Consider the following 20,736-nt stretch of genomic DNA (forward strand, 5'->3'; position numbering starts at 1 on the left):
ACTAGTCAATTTTTTTCTTAAATAAAACTTAATAGCTTAGTGATTTAAATAAAAACTTTTGAATAGTTCAATAACTTAAATGAAAACTTTCAAATAATTCAATAATAATATTATAGTTTTTTGAAGTTAAGTGATCAAAATATAAATTTACTCATGTTTTATATATTTTTATAACATTAAATATAGTTTACCTTATTTATTTATTTTTATAATTAAATTTAACTCTTTTTTTTGAAAGGGCTTTAACAGCTCAAAAATCGAGTGTGAAAATATTTTTAGAAAGAAAACTCGATCCAATCCAGCTCGTCTCGTGAACATATCTAGTGAAATTATGAATAAAATCAAATTTGGACTCAATTTTTTTATATCGTTATCTGGTCGATGTCAATTTCACTTTGGCTCAAATTAAGCTGGCCCAAAAGCTTAAACAATTTAAAACAATAAGAATAACGTTAGTTGTTTCTTATAAAAACAATAGGATGAATTACATCTAAGTCACTAAATTATTTATAAATTTATATTTTAATCATTTAACTTTAAAAATTTACAAAATAATTTCAAAACTATTCAGAAACTTTTCAATATTTCTAACCTGGAAAAATTATCATATTACACCATCAATGTACTAGTCTAAATACTAACTTTTTTTACTATATTGTTTAAATATAATATTTGTAGTAAAATTAGATCTATTAAGTCTAATTTGATTTTTTAATCAACTTAAACTTAAATCCGAACTAAATTTTTTATCATAAAAAATCAACAATTCAAACCTATTCAATTTAAATAAAAAAATTAAGTTAGATTGAAAATGAATTAAACTCGAAAACCAAAATTTGAAATTACTTGTATGTAAAATGATCTAGTTGGATTGGACTAGGAGGTAATGCCAAAAAGCCTAATTTAATTTCCAGCTTCTCCTCCACTAAAAACCTTAGCTCACATGAAAAAACACATGCACACCTTAACTGAAAATTTTGCATTCATCAATCAAGGAAGCATCAGAAAACGTGATCTCTTCGATATTATAATCAATGCTCTAAAAAATTGATAATTGGTGAAACTCATCAAATTATTAATTTTTTATTGGGTTAATATATATATGAGATAACTTAATTTGGTAATTTATATTTATTTAGTATTTAATTTTTTGGGGGCTTTATTGGTGCTTAAATTTGAAAATTATAAGTTAATTTAGTAAATTTTTTTTATATATTTAGTAAAAATTGTTAAAATATATTGACGTGACACTAATAACTAATAGTAATTGTTAAAATGTGAGGTTGTCACGTGCCCCATATTATTGGTCATCAATATTACGTCAAATTTTTAGTACCAAATTAGATTATAGTTTTTAAGTTTAAATACCAGTTAAGTTCAAAAAAAAAATTTAAGTACTAAATAGATACAAGTTGTCAAGTTTAGATATTTCTTATATTTAATCGATAAGATTAATAATGCATCAAATATTTATAAATATTAATTAAATATTAAAAGTTTATAAAATTAGTTTAACTATATTTTTTTATTCAATTCCAAATAGTTTAAAATTAATTCAACCTCTTTATTTGATTAATATATTAATCAATTCTTGTTTCAATCCATCCAATTTGATTTAAAAAACATTTATTAAAATTCAAACATTATTTTTATCCAATTTATTTTTAAAGAATAATTATATGAATTATTGAATTAATTTTGGATTTTCATATAAGACTTTAGTAATCAATTCGTGCAAGCTTTAGAGACTAATACAAGGCAAACTCCTTGGCCAAAAGTATATGTGGCCATTGAGATGCTGCCACGTTTAAATAGGATATAGATGGGCAGCACCTAGGCCTTTAACCAGACTTCGACCTCATAATTAAAAAAAAAATTAAACTATTATTAATTTTATGTTTTTAATAATTTAAATTTAAAAAATTATAAAATAATTATTGAATTATTTAAAATTTTTTATTTAAATTATTAAATTGTTAAAATTATTGTTGTATGACCTTTTTTGTTTACACTACTTGTACTAATTGAAAGTCTACTTATCTTTCAGTTTTACAATTTAAATTTTTTCATGAATTATAGTTAAACGTTACGAATTTACGAATCAAATTTAAACTTCTTTTTCAATTTTTGATATTAACCGTCAGATCGACTTGAATAAAAAGTATGTTCTTCTGCTCATCAATAGTACTAATTCATCGTACCAATTATCGAATCGTCATTTGAACCTCACTAGTTAAAGTTTTTTTTAACAATCAAGTGACTTAAATAAAAACTTTCTGATAATTCAATAACTTAAATGAAAATTTTTGAATAATTCAGTAATCATTTTATAACTTTTTAAAGTTAAGTAACTAAAACGTTAACTCATTAATAATTTAATGACCTTAGATTGAATTTATCCTTTAATATGTTAGGCATGACAGGTGGCCGTATGAGCAGCTGACGCTTTTTGGTCTGGAAGCTTTGAGGATAAAGCATAAACCTTTTGATGCAATTTAATGAAAAGAAGCTGCTTTAGAAACCCCCAAAAAACTTTACTTGCCCACCGCTCCTTTTATACCTTTCTTCTTTTCCTCATATATATAATCTCCACCGCAACAAAAAAAGCTCCTTCAGCTTTACAAAAAAAGATGTGCTACGCAACCGTTCCATCCGCCGGAAAACATGACTCGGCGGTGCGACGCAGGTTGTTGGTTCTCCAAGCATCATTGATTGCTGCCACCACCGCCCGTCATGCACCGAGAACCGGGGTTACTAGAGACCAGCGAGCTGGTTCGATGGTAAAGCGATGCTTATGTTCGCCGACGAAGCACCCGGGGTCGTTTCGGTGTAGGCATCACATTGCCGAGTATGCGTGGGGGGCTCGATTTGTCGGCAAGAAATGACTGCACCGCCTACGCTGAGTACGTGTGTATAATAAATGTTAATTTAATGTAAAAACAAATGATAAATATAATTGATAATTAACAAAAATTGTATATTGGTTTTTAATACTGATCATATACCGGTTAGTACTTACCATTGCGGGTCAGTTAATACCAAATAATTTAAATTTCAATGAGGTTTGATTTGATCTGTTTTGGGTTAATTTAATTTAGTATAAGGTTTTGATCTTTTAAATTAATTTTTAATTTTTTATCTGCTTTTTTAATGATTAGATTAAAGAATAAAATAAAATCATTTAACCCAATTAATAATTTTATATCTATAAAAATTTATATTAACATATAATGAACTTTGGTTTTAATGGTTTTATCTTTCAGTATAGAATTAACATATTGAAAAGTTGAAATCTCATTAAATTATAAATAAAATATTTATATAATCGATTTTTTACTTAATTCAATCTGTCGACTCCGAATTTTTATTTCATGATTTGAAATATTGAATTTCGTATATTACATCTCAAAAAGACTAGTGATTAAAATTTGAGTATAAGTATCAAATGTCGTTATAATTATAATTAGTTTGGTTTTTCAGATCACAACCTTATATCTATGTGTTAAATATTATTATCCGAACAACATAACTACTGCCTAATTTTCTCTATTTTAGCCTAAATAAGTAGTAGATTTTACTACAAAATGGATGATCATAAACATTTCATTCAAACTTTAAAAGGAAGTATGATGATAAAGCTCGAAAAACAATGCAAAATGGTGACCACATTTCACTCAACGGCAATGCAACAAAGAGAAAATTGAAGCAAGCTATCTAACCAAGTACTAACCATTGTTTCTCATGACTGCTTTTCGGGGTTTTCGGGTTCCTGTTCCTTTTCTAGATCTTCCTCTTCTTCCTCTTTCTTTTCTTCCTCTTCTTCTTCATTTTCTTCGGGAGGATCATATGGCATTGGCGCCAGTAATGGTGTTTTCATGGGACTGAATTGAGGGAAAATGTCAGTTCTACGCCCTGGTTTAGGCCTCTCCCATTCCTGCCAAGTAAAAAACCCCAAGGTGTTCGAATTTGCAAAGGGAAAAAAAAAAGGCAACATTTAGTCCTTAAAATTGGTAAGTTTTATCAATTTGGTCCTTAAACTTTTTTTTAGCTCACATCAACCTTGGAATTTGGCAACATTCAGTGTGATAATATGACACTTTAAGAAGGTGATATGTCCAATTTAAAAAAAAAGTTATATAAAATCTACAAAGATACCAAAAAAAAAACAATAAAGATTTTTTAAAAAAATTAGGTGATGATGATTGATGTAGCACATTTTAAAGTGCGACATTATCATATTATAACAAAGGTATCCAAGGACCAAATTGAAAAAGCTGTCAAGTTCTGCGACTCATGTGGACAAAAGAATCAATGGACCAAGGTGGAAAAGCAGCCAAGTTCAGGGATTATATGTTATTTTACCACAAAAATTATATATAAGGGTTAATATCTAAATGACCCCCAAACTATTCAACTTTACAACATTTGGTTCCTGCACAATCATGTACTTGAACTTGCATCAGATCAACAGATTACATTAATCGACAAATTGCGTTATAATTGTAAAATTTTTTCGTTTTATGTATAAAAATTGAGTTCTCGAGCTCACTTAATTCGGCTCAATTAAGCTTGTTTATCTAGTGAAAATTAAACTCGATTTTTGTATTTGAGTTGAGTAAGATAGAATTCGAATCTAAATTTTTAATATTAATTGAAATTTTTCTAAAAAATCGATTAAGCTAACAAACGACTCTAAGCGTAAGGATCTAGATAGCTCGAATAATCGAATCTAACTCCAATAATTTAGCATCAATTATTCGAAAAATAAAGGAACTTACAACGGGGAAATCGAGGGGATTACGACGAGTCAATTTCTCTTCCTCAGGAGCCGTACAAATCACCTGCTGCCTCTTTCTCCTCGTCGGTTTATGGCATTTTGAAACGGAGACGACGGAGCAGCATTTGCAACCACTGCTGGTGGAAGTGGAAGGCGGAGATAGAGTTTTAGACGGCGGCGATAAGGATAGGCAAATGGATGATGCCATTGTTGGTTTTTAGTGGTTACTGTTTTCCCCGTTAATTGGCAAATAGCTGTTTTTCTCCGACTCGTTCTCGACTCAGTCGGTCCACAACGCACCCCCCAACTCAGCAATGGCAATAAGCCTAATTTTCTGGTGAATCAGCCATTAAGTTTCGTCCAGCGTTTATTGGCCCATCATCTCATGGCTAGGCCCATCCACTGTTCAGTTACTTGTTCAAGCTCAAAGGCTGGTTTGAAATTTAGAAGGGTTTAAATAAAAAATATTAGGAATGAAATATAGGCTCGGACAAAAAATTTCAACCCATTTAAAATATGGGCGAGCCTAAAATGGACTTGAGTTAGTTATACTTACAAATATGTACGGGCTTTGATAAAATTTTAGACTCATATTTTAAGCTAAACTGAACTTAAGCAAACATAAAATGTTTTTAATATCATATCTAAGCTCGACCCAACTCATAAACACCTCTAATTCAATTCGGTTTACGTTTATTTTTTTATATCGAATTTGTTTAACTATAAATTTAATTTTTTTCTATGGTGGATTTAATCATTTTACTTTAAATTTAATTTTTTTAATTTTATAATTTTGTTAGTAAACTCATTTTGATATTGCGGATAATAATTGTGATTAAAGCTTTTGAAATATATGGTGCTAATAGTGTTAAACAGAAAACATATATCATCACTTTAATGACAAGAGATGATAATGTTTCAATTTTGTTTATTTATTAATTGAATAATAAATAAAAAATAGAGAGATGTCTATGAGGTTTTGAATTTTAAGTGTTCAAGTTCGAGTCTCGCCCTGTGTAAATCAAGTGGGTTCTATCCAGATTTATATTTGGATTAAATCCCACATTATGTAAGTCTTGTCCAGAGTTATTTTAATTCATTATAGATTATGTCCAACTGTACTTATGTCACGAGGCAAATCAATAAGCTATAGGATTTGGTCTTCCATAATGGGTCGTAACAACCTTGGGTGTGAGTGATTGTTGCCCCGTCACTATCTCAGATAGGCTTTCATGGCCCCACTTTGATGCAAGTTCTAAGAAAATTGGATCATATCCAACAACTACGGTCAGATCTTGCCTACATAAGGCAAGTCGGCGCAAAAAGAAGTGGGTTGATCAAAATTGCAAAGATGTGCAACTTCAAGTTGGTGTCTCAATCCTTTCCAAATTACACTTGAATTTGCGCCATATTGGCTTGCGCAAGGAGCTTATGTGATGGAATGAGGGACCTTTCAGAGTTTTGAAGAGGGCAGGCAGAGTGACCTACAAACTTGTAACACCTCCTAACCCCAAACCGTTACCGGAACGAGGTTATGAGGCATTACCGGACATATCAGACAACTTACTAATAATTTACAATTAATATAACTTTTATGGTATAATATAATAATTGAGTCCCTATATTGAACTCTCAAAGTTCAAGCACGTGTTAAAAGTAGAACGGAACTTGTTCGAATATTCTGAATTTTTTTTTTATAAAAATTTCGGTCTGCTTATTTTTACCTAAAACCTTCTGCAAATTCAAACTAAAACAACCAGCACCAATTTTTCACATTCATATAACAAATATTTATATCATTAACATAATTTCAACTTAATAACTATCATAGCATCATTCAAAATTGATTAAAAACTTCATTCATTTAACAACTTAATGTTCATGTATCAAAATATCATATATTTTTCTTACCATTTCATTTAACCATCTAAATCTTATAATTCAACCTTCACTACCCAAAGTAATATGCATATTCAAGTGACTATATAACACCTATGTACATGCCACCTTTACCCAAAAGAAAAATATACATCACCAAATTTGTGTTGGAGTCGGGAATGTTCTGGATGCTGAACCGGGACACTTAACTTCTACTAGCCTGCGCACGGAAACAACCGTACGCTGAGTATGGATATACTCAGTGATATTACCATTATTCAAATTATATCAACAATAGTAAAAACATAAATATTAAAATACCTAACAATTAATGTCATATGTACTAATTCATAAATCAATGTATTTTCTCAAACTTAAATTTATATCACTTATGAATATACATTTCATACTTTTCTCTTATTATCACAATTCCAATTTCAATTCGTAATTCAATTTATTTTTCTCGTTTCAATGCCTCAAATTCACATTTCAATTTTTCACCCTATTAACGTAACTCGGACTTTGGCGGATACACGGATCCAACCAAACACACCAATATGGCACCCAGTGCCTCATCGGATAGTTCGAAGTAATAGTTGACACCCAGTGTCTCATCAGCCTAGCCGAAGTAAAGTTGGTACCCAGTACCTCATCGAATCTATCCGAAGAAATATAGTGACACCCAGTGTCTCATCGACTCGAGGTCGAAGTATCCCTGAACACTTCTAATCCTATGGCATGCCAACTATATCCGACTCAGCCCGACTAGTTAATAGGGTATTTAATTCATTTTCTCAATCCTATATCACTTTCAATTCACAATTCAAATCACCAATCATTTTTCAATCAATACGCTTTTCAAATAATTACATCTTCCATAATTCACTTATTCAATTCAATTTGATTCAATTTGCATCACTTTCATTTTCACTCAATATTCATATCAATTTCACATACTTACCTCAAGTCTTACTTACCATACATAACAATAAAAAAAATTCAGCAATCAATAATAATTAAAATTCGAATTATAGTAATACACACCGTAATTCTCCCGTTTTAGTACTCGATGACTTTCTCCTTTCCTTTCGATGCTGATGCCTCAGGTTCTTTGTTGGCTACGAAAATAATAATTTATAATCATCAATACAACATGATTCAATTTAATTCATGAGCCTAAACATGCAAATTTAACCATTTTTAATGTATATATATAATTTCACCATTAAGCTGTCTACTTGAGTCATTGTTACTAAATTATTTATATATTGAGCTACGAAACTCCAAATTAATATCCGTAAATTTTTCTTAAAACTAGACTCATATATCTTCTAATAATAAAATTTCCAGAATTTTTGGTCTAGCCATTTAATACAGTTTATTCGTTAAATACTCCCCTGTTATTTCATTTGACAGTTCTGACCTCTCTCTACTAAAACTAAATTATCTCATTGTACAGAACTCGAATAAGGTTCTTGTTTATTTATTTTGAAACTAGATTCATTAAGGAGTTCACATATATAAATTAAACTCCATAATAATTTTTGTACAATTTTTAATGATTTTCCAAAGTTAAAACAGGGCATCTCGAAATCACCCAGAACCAGTATTACAAAATTTCAAATATCTCTTAATTCATCAATTAATTGCTTACACTGTTTCTACTATAAGAAACTAGACTCAATAAGCTTTAATTCCATATTTTGTTCATCCTCTAGTTCAATTTATAAAATTTTTAGTGAATTTTCAAAGTCAGACCATTGCTACTTCCCAAAACTGTTTTAATGAAAAATGTTAATAACCAAATTTATAACACCAATTCACACCTTATTCCTATTCAAATTTCATTTAAACTCAAATTTAACTATTAAATTTTCAACATATTTTCTTAATTCCAAATTTTCCTGAATCTAGTCCCTAAAACACAAAACTTATAGCTTACTTTGCAATTCAATCCTTATATCTATTCTAACTTGAATTTCGTTCAATTAAACCCCTATTTCATCATTTTATTCAACATGAACTTTGTTTAAAAACCTAAGAACTTCCAAACTAACAACTTAATTTCATCAAAAACTTGTTTTAAGACTTCTAAAATATCAAAATTATGAGAAAAGGACTTGATTGAGCTTACCAATTAACTCCAAGCTTCATAAACCTTATTTCCCCTTTTCTTTCTTCTTTCCTTTCTTTCTCCCCTGTTCTTCTCTGTTTCGTTTGCTTTCATTCTGTTTCTTTTAACTTATTTGTTTCTTTTATATATAATATAATATAATATAATATAATATAATATAATATACTTAATTTTTAAATAAATATATATATTTTTTAATCAATAAAATCTTTGATATTTTCCACGTTAAACCGCCTCAGCTATAGGAAATGGTTTAATTTCCTCTTAAGTCCTTCTAATTTTTCTTTAATCTATAATTAAACTTTTACTCTTATTCAATTTAATCATTTTTACTAATTACTCTAAATTAAGCTAAATTTACTTAATTAAAACCTAATTAAACACACTACTAGACTCATAAATATTTTTAATAATTATTTTCGAACTTATTTCACTAAGACGGAGGCCCGATAACACACTTTTCTTGTGCCCACGGATTTTGGGTTGTTACATTTCCTCCCCCCTTAAAAAAATTTCGTCCTCGAAATTTTACCTGAAAATAAGTGAGGATACTGCGATCTCATAGTTTCCTCTGGCTCCCACGTTGCTTCTTCTACACTATGGCTTCTCCACAGTACTTTTACCAGAGGGACTCGTTTGTTTCTTAATTATTTCACTTCTCGAGCTAGTATTTGAACTGGTTCCTCTTCATATGACAGATCTGGTCTAATATCAATGTTTTCAGTAGAGATAATATGAGCTAGATCCGATCGATACCTTCGTAACATGGAAACATGAAAAACATCATGAATTTGTTGTAATTCCGGAGGTAAAGCTAATCGGTAAGCAACTGGTCCAACTCTCTCTATAACTTCATATGGTCCGATAAACCGAGGACTTAACTTTCCTTTTCGGCCAAATCTTAATACTTTCTTCCAATGAGAAACTTTGAGAAACACTTTATCTCCAACTGAATATTCAATGTCCCGACGTTTCAGATCAGCATAAGATTTTTGTCTGTCAAAAGCTGCTTTTAATCTCTGTTGAATCTTCTTGACTGTTTCTTCTGTTTCACGAATCAATTTCGGCCCAATTATTTTTCTTTCATTCAACTCCGTCCAACATACTGGTGATCTACATTTTCGACCATATAACGCTTCATACGGAGCCATCTGAATACTAGATTGGAAACTATTATTATAGACAAACTCAGCTAGTGGCAAATATCGCTCCCAACCTGCTTCAAACTCAATAATACAGGCTCGAAGCATATCTTCTAGTACCTGAATTACCCGTTCAGACTGTCCGTCAGTTTGGGGATGAAAAGCTGTACTGAAACTAAGTCTAGTACCCAACGACTCATGTAACTGTCTCCAAAATCTCGATGTGAACCGAGGATCTCGATCTGAAATTATTGATATCGGAATGCCATGTAGTCTAACAATTTCTCGAATATACACGTCTGCAAGCTTCTGCAACGACCAATCAGTCCTGACTGCTATAAAATGTGCTGACTTGGTAAGTCTATCAACTATCACCCAAATAGCATTCTTTTTGCTTGCTGACAACGGTAATCCCGTAAGAAAATCCATCGTGATACGATCCCATTTCCATTCAGGAATGTTAATAGGCTGAAGCAATCCAGTAGGAACCTGATGTTCTGCCTTTACCCGTTGACAAGTCAAACATTTACTTACAAATTCTACTATGTCTCTTTTCATCCCTGGCCACCAGTATAATTCTCTTAAATCTCGATACATTTTCGTGCCTCCGGGGTGCATAGCAAATGAACTATCATGAGCTTCTCGTAGAATCAACTTTTTAAGCTCAGAAGTATTTGGAATACAAATCCGATTTTGAAACCTCAAGCATCCACAATCATCAATACTAAATTTTCTGCTGTGCCATTCTGTACCATCTCTCTTTTCTTCAATAATTTGTTATCCTCCAACTGAGCTGATCTAATCTGATCAAACATTACCGGTTTTACTCTCAATTCGGCCAAAAGACTCCCATCCTCACTGATACTAAGCCGTGCAAACATTGCTCTTAATTCAATTACAACTTTTCTGCTTAATGCATCAGCTACAACATTAGCTTTTCCCGGATGATAGTCTATAACACAATCATAATCTTTTAGAAGCTCTATCCAACGCCTTTGTCTCAAATTCAATTCCTTCTGAGAAAGAAGATACTTCAAACTCTTATGATCAGTATAGATGTAGCATTTTTCACCATAAAGATAATGTCTCCAAATCTTTAATGCAAAAATCACAGCTGCTAACTCAAGATCATGAGTGGGATAATTCCTTTCATGTGGTTTCAATTGACGAGATGCATAGGCTATTACCTTCCCATCCTGTATCAATACACAACCCAAACCATTCAAAGAAGCATCACTATACACTAAAAAATCTTTACTCGATTCTGGCAATGTCAAAATTGGTGCCTTGGTTAACATTCGCTTCAATGTTTCAAAACTTTTCTGACACTGATCATCCCAGATAAAAGGAATATTCTTCTGCAGCAACTTGGTCATCGGCAAAGCTATATTTGAAAATCCATTTACAAATCTTCTGTAATACCCAGCTAAACCAAGAAAACTACGTACTTCAGATACATTCCTCGGTGCATTCCATTGAACAATTACTTCAATCTTTTTCGGATCAACTCGGATTCCATCTGCAGATACTACATGTCCCAGAAATACCACTTCTGATAACCAGAACACGCATTTACTGAGCTTTCCATATAGCTGTTTCTCTCGTAAAGTCTGTAGCACAATCCTTAGATGTCGATCATGTTCTGACTCTGACTTTGAATAAACCAATATATCATCAATAAAAACCACCACAAATTGATCTAAATATGGCTGAAAGATACGATTCATGAGATCCATAAAAGCAGCTAGGGCATTTGTTAACCCAAATGGCATTACCAAAAACTCATAATGGCCATACCTCGTACGGAAAGCTGTCTTCGGTACATCACTTTCTTTTACCTTTAGCTGATAATACCCGGATCTCAAATCAATTTTTGAAAATACTGAAGCTCCCTTAAGTTGATTAAACAAATCATCTATACGAGGCAACGGATACCGGTTCTTGATCGTCACTTTATTCAACTGTCAATAATCAATGCATAACCGCATAGAACCATCTTTCTTTTTAACAAACAACACTGGAGCTCCCCAGGGTGAAATGCTTGGTCTAATAAATCCACGATCTAGTAAATCTTGTAACTGCACCTTCAACTCTTTCAACTCAGTGGGCGACATTCGATACGGAGGTATAGAAATTGGTGTTGTACCTAGATACACCTCAATAGCAAATTCAACCTCTCTGTCAGGTGGTAAGCCCGGTAATTCTTCTGGGAATACATCTGGAAACTCACGTACAATCCTAATTTGACTGCACTGACTCCCAACTGAATTAGAATTAATAACATATGCCAAGTATGCTGGACAACCCTGCTGCAGTAATTTATTAGCCTTCATCGCTGAAATAATGCGTGTCGAACCACTGGTACGGATGCCATTCACTTCAATTCTATCCCCATTTTCTGTCTGAATACTAAACCTCTTTTTATAGCAATCCAAAACTACCCCATGTTCATATAGCCAGTCCATACCCAAAATGATATCAAAATCACCAAAAGGCATGATCAACAAGTCCACAAGAAACATTTTATCATGTATTATTAACGGGCACCTCTGACATACTCTATCTACTAACACCGTTTGTCCCAAAGGGCTAGACACTTCTATAGAAACTTTAGACATTTCAGATTCTAATTTCCCCGATTCGACTAGTTTTGAATTTATATAAGAGTATGACGAACCCGGATCAATTAAAGCATAAATAGGGTCAGAATACAATAGAAATATACCTGCAACAACATCATGTGCATCGCCTTCTTCTCGTTTTCTGACCACATATGCTCTAGTTGGTACTCTGGCTTCAGACAGCTGAGTAGCAATATCACTGCTCCTTCTACCAACACCTCCTCTAGAAGCCGAATTACCTCTACCTGACCCTCTGCCTCTAGCAGTAAATACTGATCTTTGTGATGATACAGGTGCAGCACTATCAGTATTCGGACAGTCTCTGATAAAATGGTCTGTAGAACCACATCTAAAGCAACCTCTAGTTACTTTTCAACATTCTCCTCTGTGTTTCTTTCCGCAGTGCTCACAGTTTGGAATTTCTACACCTCGAGATGGACCTCTCACACTGCTAGTAGTTACTGTCATCTGTTTACCTTTGCTTCTACCACCTCTGTCTAAACTAAAACTAGATTTCCAGTCACTTCTTGATTCTTTGAATCTCTTCGGTAGTGGATTAAAACTAGTAGTTCCCATACGTTTCCCAGCTGATTTACCAATTTCTGATTTTTTATCCAGGCCCAGTACTTGTTCTATCTTTTTTGCTCGCTCGACCAGATCAACAAGTTCAGTAATTTTGAGACTTACCAATTGAATCTTGATTTCATCTCGTAGTCCCCGTAGAAATCGTTTACAACTATTAGCCTCGGTTGGAACATATTCTAAAGCATACCTGCTCAATCTAGAGAACTCTCGCTCATAATCCAGTACTGACATATTCCCCTGTTTCAACACTAAAAACTCTTGCTTTTTCTCTTCGATGTACAATTCCCCAATATACTTCTTCTAAAATTCTTTTTGAAACAAGTCCCAAGTTACCTGATCATCAGGCAAATGTCTAACCAAAGATTCCCACCAGAGATACGCTTCTCCTTGTAACAGTGATATAGCACATATCAGACTCTCTCGGGGGGTGCAGTCTAATTGTTGCAAAACTCTTTTTGTTGTTTCTATCCAATTTTCAGCAACGGATGGATCAGCTCCTTTTAATCCCTGAAATTCCGTGGCACCATATTTTCGTACCTCTTTAATCGGGGCCTGTCTGACAGTAGGTACAGATGTAGTAGCAGGTATAGCTCTCACTATATGCTGTAATGCATCAGCTATATCTCTTAACACTTGTGAGGTATTTCTTTCTCTCCCTACGTTAGGAGATTGATTATTTAACGGATCCACACCAGGTGTAACAGATTCAGTTTCTTCTAATTCTCGACTTCCAGTATACATTTCCTGTTCAACATTATCCATTCTTTCATCTGACATTTTATCTATAAAACAAAATCAAATAAATACATTAGCATCCAGAAATCCCGACTCGATTTCGACTCGACAGTGGCATGTACTTCTAAACTCACTTTCGAGCCCAATTTAGCCCGAGAATCAGCTAAACCTGATAGCTCTGATACCAACAATTGTAACACCTCCTAAACCCAAACCGTTACCGAAACGAGGTTATGAGGCATTACTGGACATATCAGACAACTTACTAATAATTTACAATTAATATAACTTTTATGTTATAATATAATAATTGAGTCCCTATCTTGAACTCTCAAAGTTCAAGCACGTGTTAAAAGTAGAACGGAACTTGTTCGAATATTCTGAATTTTTTTTTATAAAAATTTCGGTCTGCTTATTTTTACCTAAAACCTTCTGCAAATTCAAACTAAAACAACCAGCACCAATTTTTCACATTCATATAACAAATATTTATATCATTAACATAATTTCAACTTAATAACTATCATAGCATCATTCAAAATTGATTAAAAACTTCATTCATTTAACAACTTAATGTTCATGTATCAAAATATCATATACTTTTCTTACCATTTCATTTAACCATCTAAATCTTATAATTCAACCTTCACTACCCAAAGTAATATGCATATTCAAGTGACTATATAACACCTATGTACATGCCACCTTTACCCAAAAGAAAAATATACATCACCAAATTTGTGTTGGAGTCGGGAATGTTCTGGATGCTGAACCGGGACACTTGACTTCTACTAGCCTGCGCACGGAAACAACCGTACGCTGAGTATGGATATACTCAATGATATTACCATAATTCAAATTATATCAACAATAGTAAAAACATAAATATTAAAATACCTAACAATTAATGTCATATGTACTAATTCATAAATCAATGTATTTTCTCAAACTTAAATTTATATCACTTATGAATATACATTTCATACTTTTCTCTTATTATCACAATTCCAATTTCAATTCGTAATTCAATTTATTTTTCTCGTTTCAATGCCTCAAATTCACATTTCAATTTTTCACCCTATTAACGTAACTCGGACTTTGGCGGATACACGGATCCAACCAAACACACCAATATGGTACCCAGTGCCTCATCGGATAGTTCGAAGTAATAGTTGACACCCAGTGTCTCATCGGCCTAGCCGAAGTAAAGTTGGTACCCAGTACCTCATCGAATCTATCCGAAGAAATATAGTGATACCCAGTGTCTCATCGACTCGAGGTCGAAGTATCCCTGAACACTTCCAATCCTATGGCATGCCAACTATATCCGACTCAGCCCGACTAGTTAATAGGGTATTCAATTCACTTTCTCAATCCTATATCACTTTCAATTCACAATTCAAATCACCAATCATTTTTCAATCAATACGCTTTTCAAATAATTACATCTTCCATAATTCACTTATTCAATTCAATTTGATTCAATTTGCATCACTTTCATTTTCACTCAATATTCATATCAATTTCACATACTTACCTCAAGTCTTACTTACCATACATAACAATAAAAAAATTCAGCAATCAATAATAATTAAAATTCGAATTATAGTAATACACACCGTAATTCTCCCGTTTTAGTACTCGATGACTTTCTCCTTTCCTTTCGATGCTGATGCCTCAGGTTCTTTGTTGGCTACGAAAATAATAATTTATAATCATCAATACAACATGATTCAATTTAATTCATGAGCCTAAACATGCAAATTTAACCATTTTTAATGTATATATATAATTTCACCATTAAGCTGTCTACTTGAGTCATTATTACTAAATTATTTATATATTGAGCTACGAAACTTCAAATTAATATCCATAAATTTTCCTTAAAACTAGACTCATATATCTTATAATCATAAAATTTCCAGAATTTTTGGTCTAGCCATTTAATACAGTTTATTCGTTAAATACTCCCCTGTTATTTCATTTGACAGTTCTGACCTCTCTCTACTAAAACTAAATTATCTCATTGTACAGAACTCGAATAAGGTTCTTGTTTATTTATTTTGAAACTAGATTCATTAAGGAGTTCACATATATAAATTAAACTCCATAATAATTTTTGTACAATTTTTAATGATTTTCCAAAGTTAAAACAGGGCATCTCGAAATCACCCCGAACTAGTATTACAAAATTTCAAATATCTCTTGATTCATCAATTAATTGCTTACACTGTTTCTACTATAAGAAACTAGACTCAATAAGCTTTAATTCCATATTTTGTTCATCCTCTAGTTCAATTTATAAAATTTTAGTGAATTTTCAAAGTCAGACCATTGCTACTTCCCAAAACTGTTTTAATGAAAAATGTTAATAACCAAATTTATAACACCAATTCACACCTTATTCCTATTCAAATTTCATTTAAACTCAAATTTAACTATTAAATTTTCAACATATTTTCTTAATTCCGAATTTTCCTCAATCTAGTCCCTAAAACACAAAACTTATAGCTTACTTTGCAATTCAATCCTTATATCTATTCTAACTTGAATTTCGTTCAATTAAACCCCTATTTCATCATTTTATTCAACATGAACTTTGTTTAAAAACCTAAGAACTTCCAAACTAACAACTTAATTTCATCAAAAACTTGTTTTAAGACTTCTAAAATATCAAAATTATGAGAAAAGGACTTGATTGAGCTTACCAATTAACTCCAAGCTTCATAAACCTTATTTCCCCTTTTCTTTCTTCTTTCCTTTCTTTCTCCCCTGTTCTTCTCTGTTTCGTTTGCTTTCACTCTGTTTCTTTTAACTTATTTGTTTCTTTTATATATAATAATAATATAATATAATATAATATAATATACTTAATTTTTAAATAAATATATATATATTTTTTTAATCAATAAAATTTTTGATATTTTCCACGTTAAACCGCCTCAGCTATAGGAAATGGTTTAATTTCCTCTTAAGTCCTTCTAATTTTTCTTTAATCTATAATTAAACTTTTACTCTTATTCAATTTAATCCTTTTTACTAATTACTCTAAATTAAGCTAAATTTACTTAATTAAAACCTAATTAAACACACTACTAGACTCATAAATATTTTTAATAATTATTTTCGAACTTATTTCACTAAGACGGAGGCCCGATAACACACTTTTCTGGTGCCCACGGATTTTTGGTTGTTACAAAACTGGAGTTGCTAGCAAAATTTAAGGTTCATCTGTATTCCATGTCTGTATGCTTAAGCCTTTTCAAGAGGATCAAAATCGAGGTAAGTCCAAATGTGTGTCAATGGGGGTAAAGGTCTCCTATGATCGTGAAGTTGAATGCATTATGCAGACCGAGTGATTCAACAGAATACTACAGGCCAAGGCATGAGTATCTTGTTTGATGAAGGGACTTATCGACAGTGAGGCTGGTTAGGAACCTACTGAGGCTTTATGGTAGTTTTGAGAGAAAATAAATCAGTTTGGTTCCAATGACGTGACAATGGTGTCGCTAGAATATGTGAGGCAAAATGTCACGAGCAGCTCAAAGGAGCCCCCAACTGATACGCATATTTCAAACCTTTCATGTTTACTTGGGATCATTCGTCTCAACAAAATTAGCCAATTGTTTGGAAGAGACTCAAGGCCCAACATGTTTAAGGCCGCGCGGTTTGACAAACTAAAACTCTAACTCAGTTGTTATAAAAATAAAAATTTAAACTATATGAAATTAACTTTCAAATTTCAGCATTAATATAAGGATTAAAACAATAACTAAACCTATTGAAACCAATTCAATTTTAATTCGAGTGAAAAAAAATGAAAAATAAATAAATTGATTCAATCCGAAGAAATGAATATCAATTTAAGTTATTTATAATATTTAATTTTGATTGGATTTTTATTAAGAAAATATAAGTAAAATTTTAGTTACAAGTATAATCACATATAATATATATCTGAATAACTATTACTCTAATAAAATCATTACAACGAATAGGTTAAGTCAATTTTAAACCTTAAAATTATAAATCTAAACTTAAATGAGAATAAAATTAAAAAAAAAGCATACATAGTTTAAATAAAAAAATCATTTAAATAGGATCACGATATATTTGAGTCTCATCATATGTATTTATATATATATATAGATTTTTATTTTAAATTTTATTTTTATTTAAGGACCATAATGTATGGACGTCGTCCAGATTTATTATGGTATAAGTGGTTGATAATATATTACAATTACATTGATAATATACATTAATGATACCATTGGTAACATTATCATTATACGGTTTAGGTTTTAATTAATGGTTCCGACTATTAAATAATCATAACGTCATCGTGCTCGTTAATCGTGATCCTTAAGTAACGAACCAAAAGAATTGGTCAAACACTCCTATTAGTCCCTGCGCTATGCATAAGTTATGAATTTAGTTCTTATACTCTAATTTAGTCATTTTTAATCATGCACTTCTCAAAATTTGGAATTTTAGTACTAGCCCTATCACAAACCATGGCCATTAAATCGTAAAGTTAAAATTTTCTATTCCCAAAATCTTATACCAGAAACATGTTATTACATTTGTTATGCTATGTTAACTTGTTATTTCCATGTAATGTTAACAAAATAGATGTATTTTTTTAGTTAATAGATTTAACAACTACCATTTGAATTCGAAAAGTATAAGAACTAAAACCAATCAAATTGAAGAATAGATACTCAATCCACAACTTATGCATGGTACAAGATTAATAATAAAATTTTACCTAACGTATTTAACTGCTACTGTTTAGTTTAAGATTGAGATTTCAACATACGAAAAGTACAAGAAATAAAATCATGATTACTTGAATCATACTAGATTGGTTAGTTAATCTGATTTAATCGAGAACCGATGGTCCAATTGATTAAACCAATATTATAAAATTGAAATAGTTAACCGGTGCAAAACTGATTAAATAGGTAAAAACTCGGTTGAATCTGATAAAAAACCTTTAATATTATTATTTATTTATGTGTATTTTTCTTTTTGTTCTGGTTCGATGAATGATCCAGTTCTTACAGCATTGATTAAAATTATGCAAACTACAATGTAAGGACTAAATTCAAAACATATCCATAATACATATACTAATTACATAATTTAACTAAAAATGTAGGAAAGGTATCAAAATCAAATTAATCCATACTAAAATTATTAATATAAAAAATAATAATGTAGGTAGCGTGAATGAAATACTTGGTCAGCATTTAATTTAATATGATATTATAGTCTGGGTTATACAAAGAACAATCTCATGTCGGTTAAGGACGTGAGCAGCAACAACCCCGCTTTGACATTCTACTTGCCAACTCTAATCCCCCAGACGCAAATTCCCTACTACACAATAATAATAAGCTAGGACCACGCGCTGATTCTGTGAGTATGGTCCACCGTCCTTCACTTTCACAAAAATTCTTTTCTCTATAAGGGATAACTATAACATTTAGTCCCTTAACTTAACAAATTTTTTTAACTTGATTCTTAGATTTTTTTTCCATAGTAGTTCTGAAATTTGGTTATTTTTTAATTTGGTCCTTGAGCTTTTATTCAATTAAGTGTGATAACGTGACACTTGAGATTGCGACATATCATTATTTGAAAATTTTAAAAATATATAAATCTTGAAATTCTTAATTTTTTTTAAAATATAAATAAATTTTAATTTAAAAAAAATCATATTATGATGTAGTACAATCTAGAGTGTCGCATTATCATACTTTAATAAAATCTAAATTTGGGACGAATGTGGACAAAAAAAAGTTAAAAAAAATCAATGTGAGAAAATATACTAAGTTTAAGGACTAAATATTATTTTATCTCTATCTACAAGCATTAGTAATGAACGTTCGAAATGCATATTATATCAGACATGTCATTTTAAGAGAAAACGATGACTTATGATAAGTAATGGGAGAACTATTCCAAGATCCTACCATTAGCATTTTATGATTCTATCGTTGACTCTATAAAATTTAGTCGAGTCACATTCTATCGCATATAAGTAGGACACTAATTTGTGATTCTAACGTTAGCATCCTGTGACGTTATTGTCAACTTTGCATAAGACACCCCTATCTTTAAATCCACACTAAATTCACTGTTTATATAAATGTACTCCATCTTAAAAAAAAAAAAGCCTAAACAACTTGTATCATATAAACTACTTCCTACACCAGGCCTTGTATCAACATGTATTAACTTAAGTATCCAGGAAGCATCTTGAAACATAAACTCTGATCGACTTACAAAGAAGTGAAGCGCATCTCATTTAGAGGTGTAATTGAGTCGAGCTGAACACGACAAGTGACAAGTTTGAGCTCGAGTTTGATCGAACATCAATTCTAAACTCGAGCTCAGGTCTAAACATAATCGAGCTACTTAAGCTCAATTAAAGTTGCTTATCAAATTTAGTAGTCAAGCTTGAATTCAAGCTCAATAAGCTCGTTTGAATTTAAGCTCAAGTTTAAGCATACTTAAGCGCTTTTCATACAATTAAAAATAAAATTTTACAATATAAAAATAAATTAAAATAAAAAATTCGATTAAACTCATGAATTATTCGAATCAAGTATTATAATACTCAAATTCAACTCAATTAATAGTTTAAATTACCCAAAATTTGACGAGATAATTATCAAATCTAATTTAAAATTTTTTAATCAAATTGCTTTCTACAACTAATGACTCATTTACAATAAGCTTAATCCATAAAAAGGAAAAAGACAAAAACCGCCTAAGCAAATCTAAGTCGCATTGCACGTAGACTCGTCATTTGTCCTTTCCTTTAGCGTGTTTTACACGCGCCACTTCTTCCCG

General features: G+C 31.3%; 1 protein-coding gene across 1 annotated transcript; it reads right to left on the reverse strand.

Annotated features, from left to right (window-relative positions):
* Positions 1-2,470: 2,470 nt before the first annotated feature.
* Positions 2,471-5,198, reverse strand: LOC107932813 (lysine-specific demethylase 2A). The gene is made up of 3 exons (XM_016864915.2): positions 4,779-5,198; positions 3,731-3,934; positions 2,471-2,899 (listed from the first exon to the last, which is right to left on the reverse strand). The coding sequence occupies exons 1-2, from the start codon at positions 4,983-4,985 to the stop codon at positions 3,740-3,742; spliced, it is 402 nt and encodes a 133-aa protein (XP_016720404.1). The 5' UTR covers positions 4,986-5,198; the 3' UTR covers positions 2,471-2,899; positions 3,731-3,739.
* Positions 5,199-20,736: the final 15,538 nt, after the last annotated feature.

The sequence above is a fragment of the Gossypium hirsutum genome, chromosome A08 (genome assembly GCF_007990345.1).
Source record: "Gossypium hirsutum isolate 1008001.06 chromosome A08, Gossypium_hirsutum_v2.1, whole genome shotgun sequence".
Taxonomy (NCBI): Eukaryota; Viridiplantae; Streptophyta; class Magnoliopsida; order Malvales; family Malvaceae; genus Gossypium; species Gossypium hirsutum.

What these genes read in the sequence shown, in the direction of transcription:
- LOC107932813 (XM_016864915.2), bottom strand. Translation starts at nt 4,985, where the DNA reads ATGGCATCATCCATTTGCCTATCCTTATCGCCGCCGTCTAAAACTCTA. An exon ending in ATCCCCTCGATTTCCCCGTT is followed by an intron (nt 3,935 to 4,778) that starts GTAAGTTCCTTT and finishes TTTACTTGGCAG; the next exon opens with GAATGGGAGAGGCCTAAACC.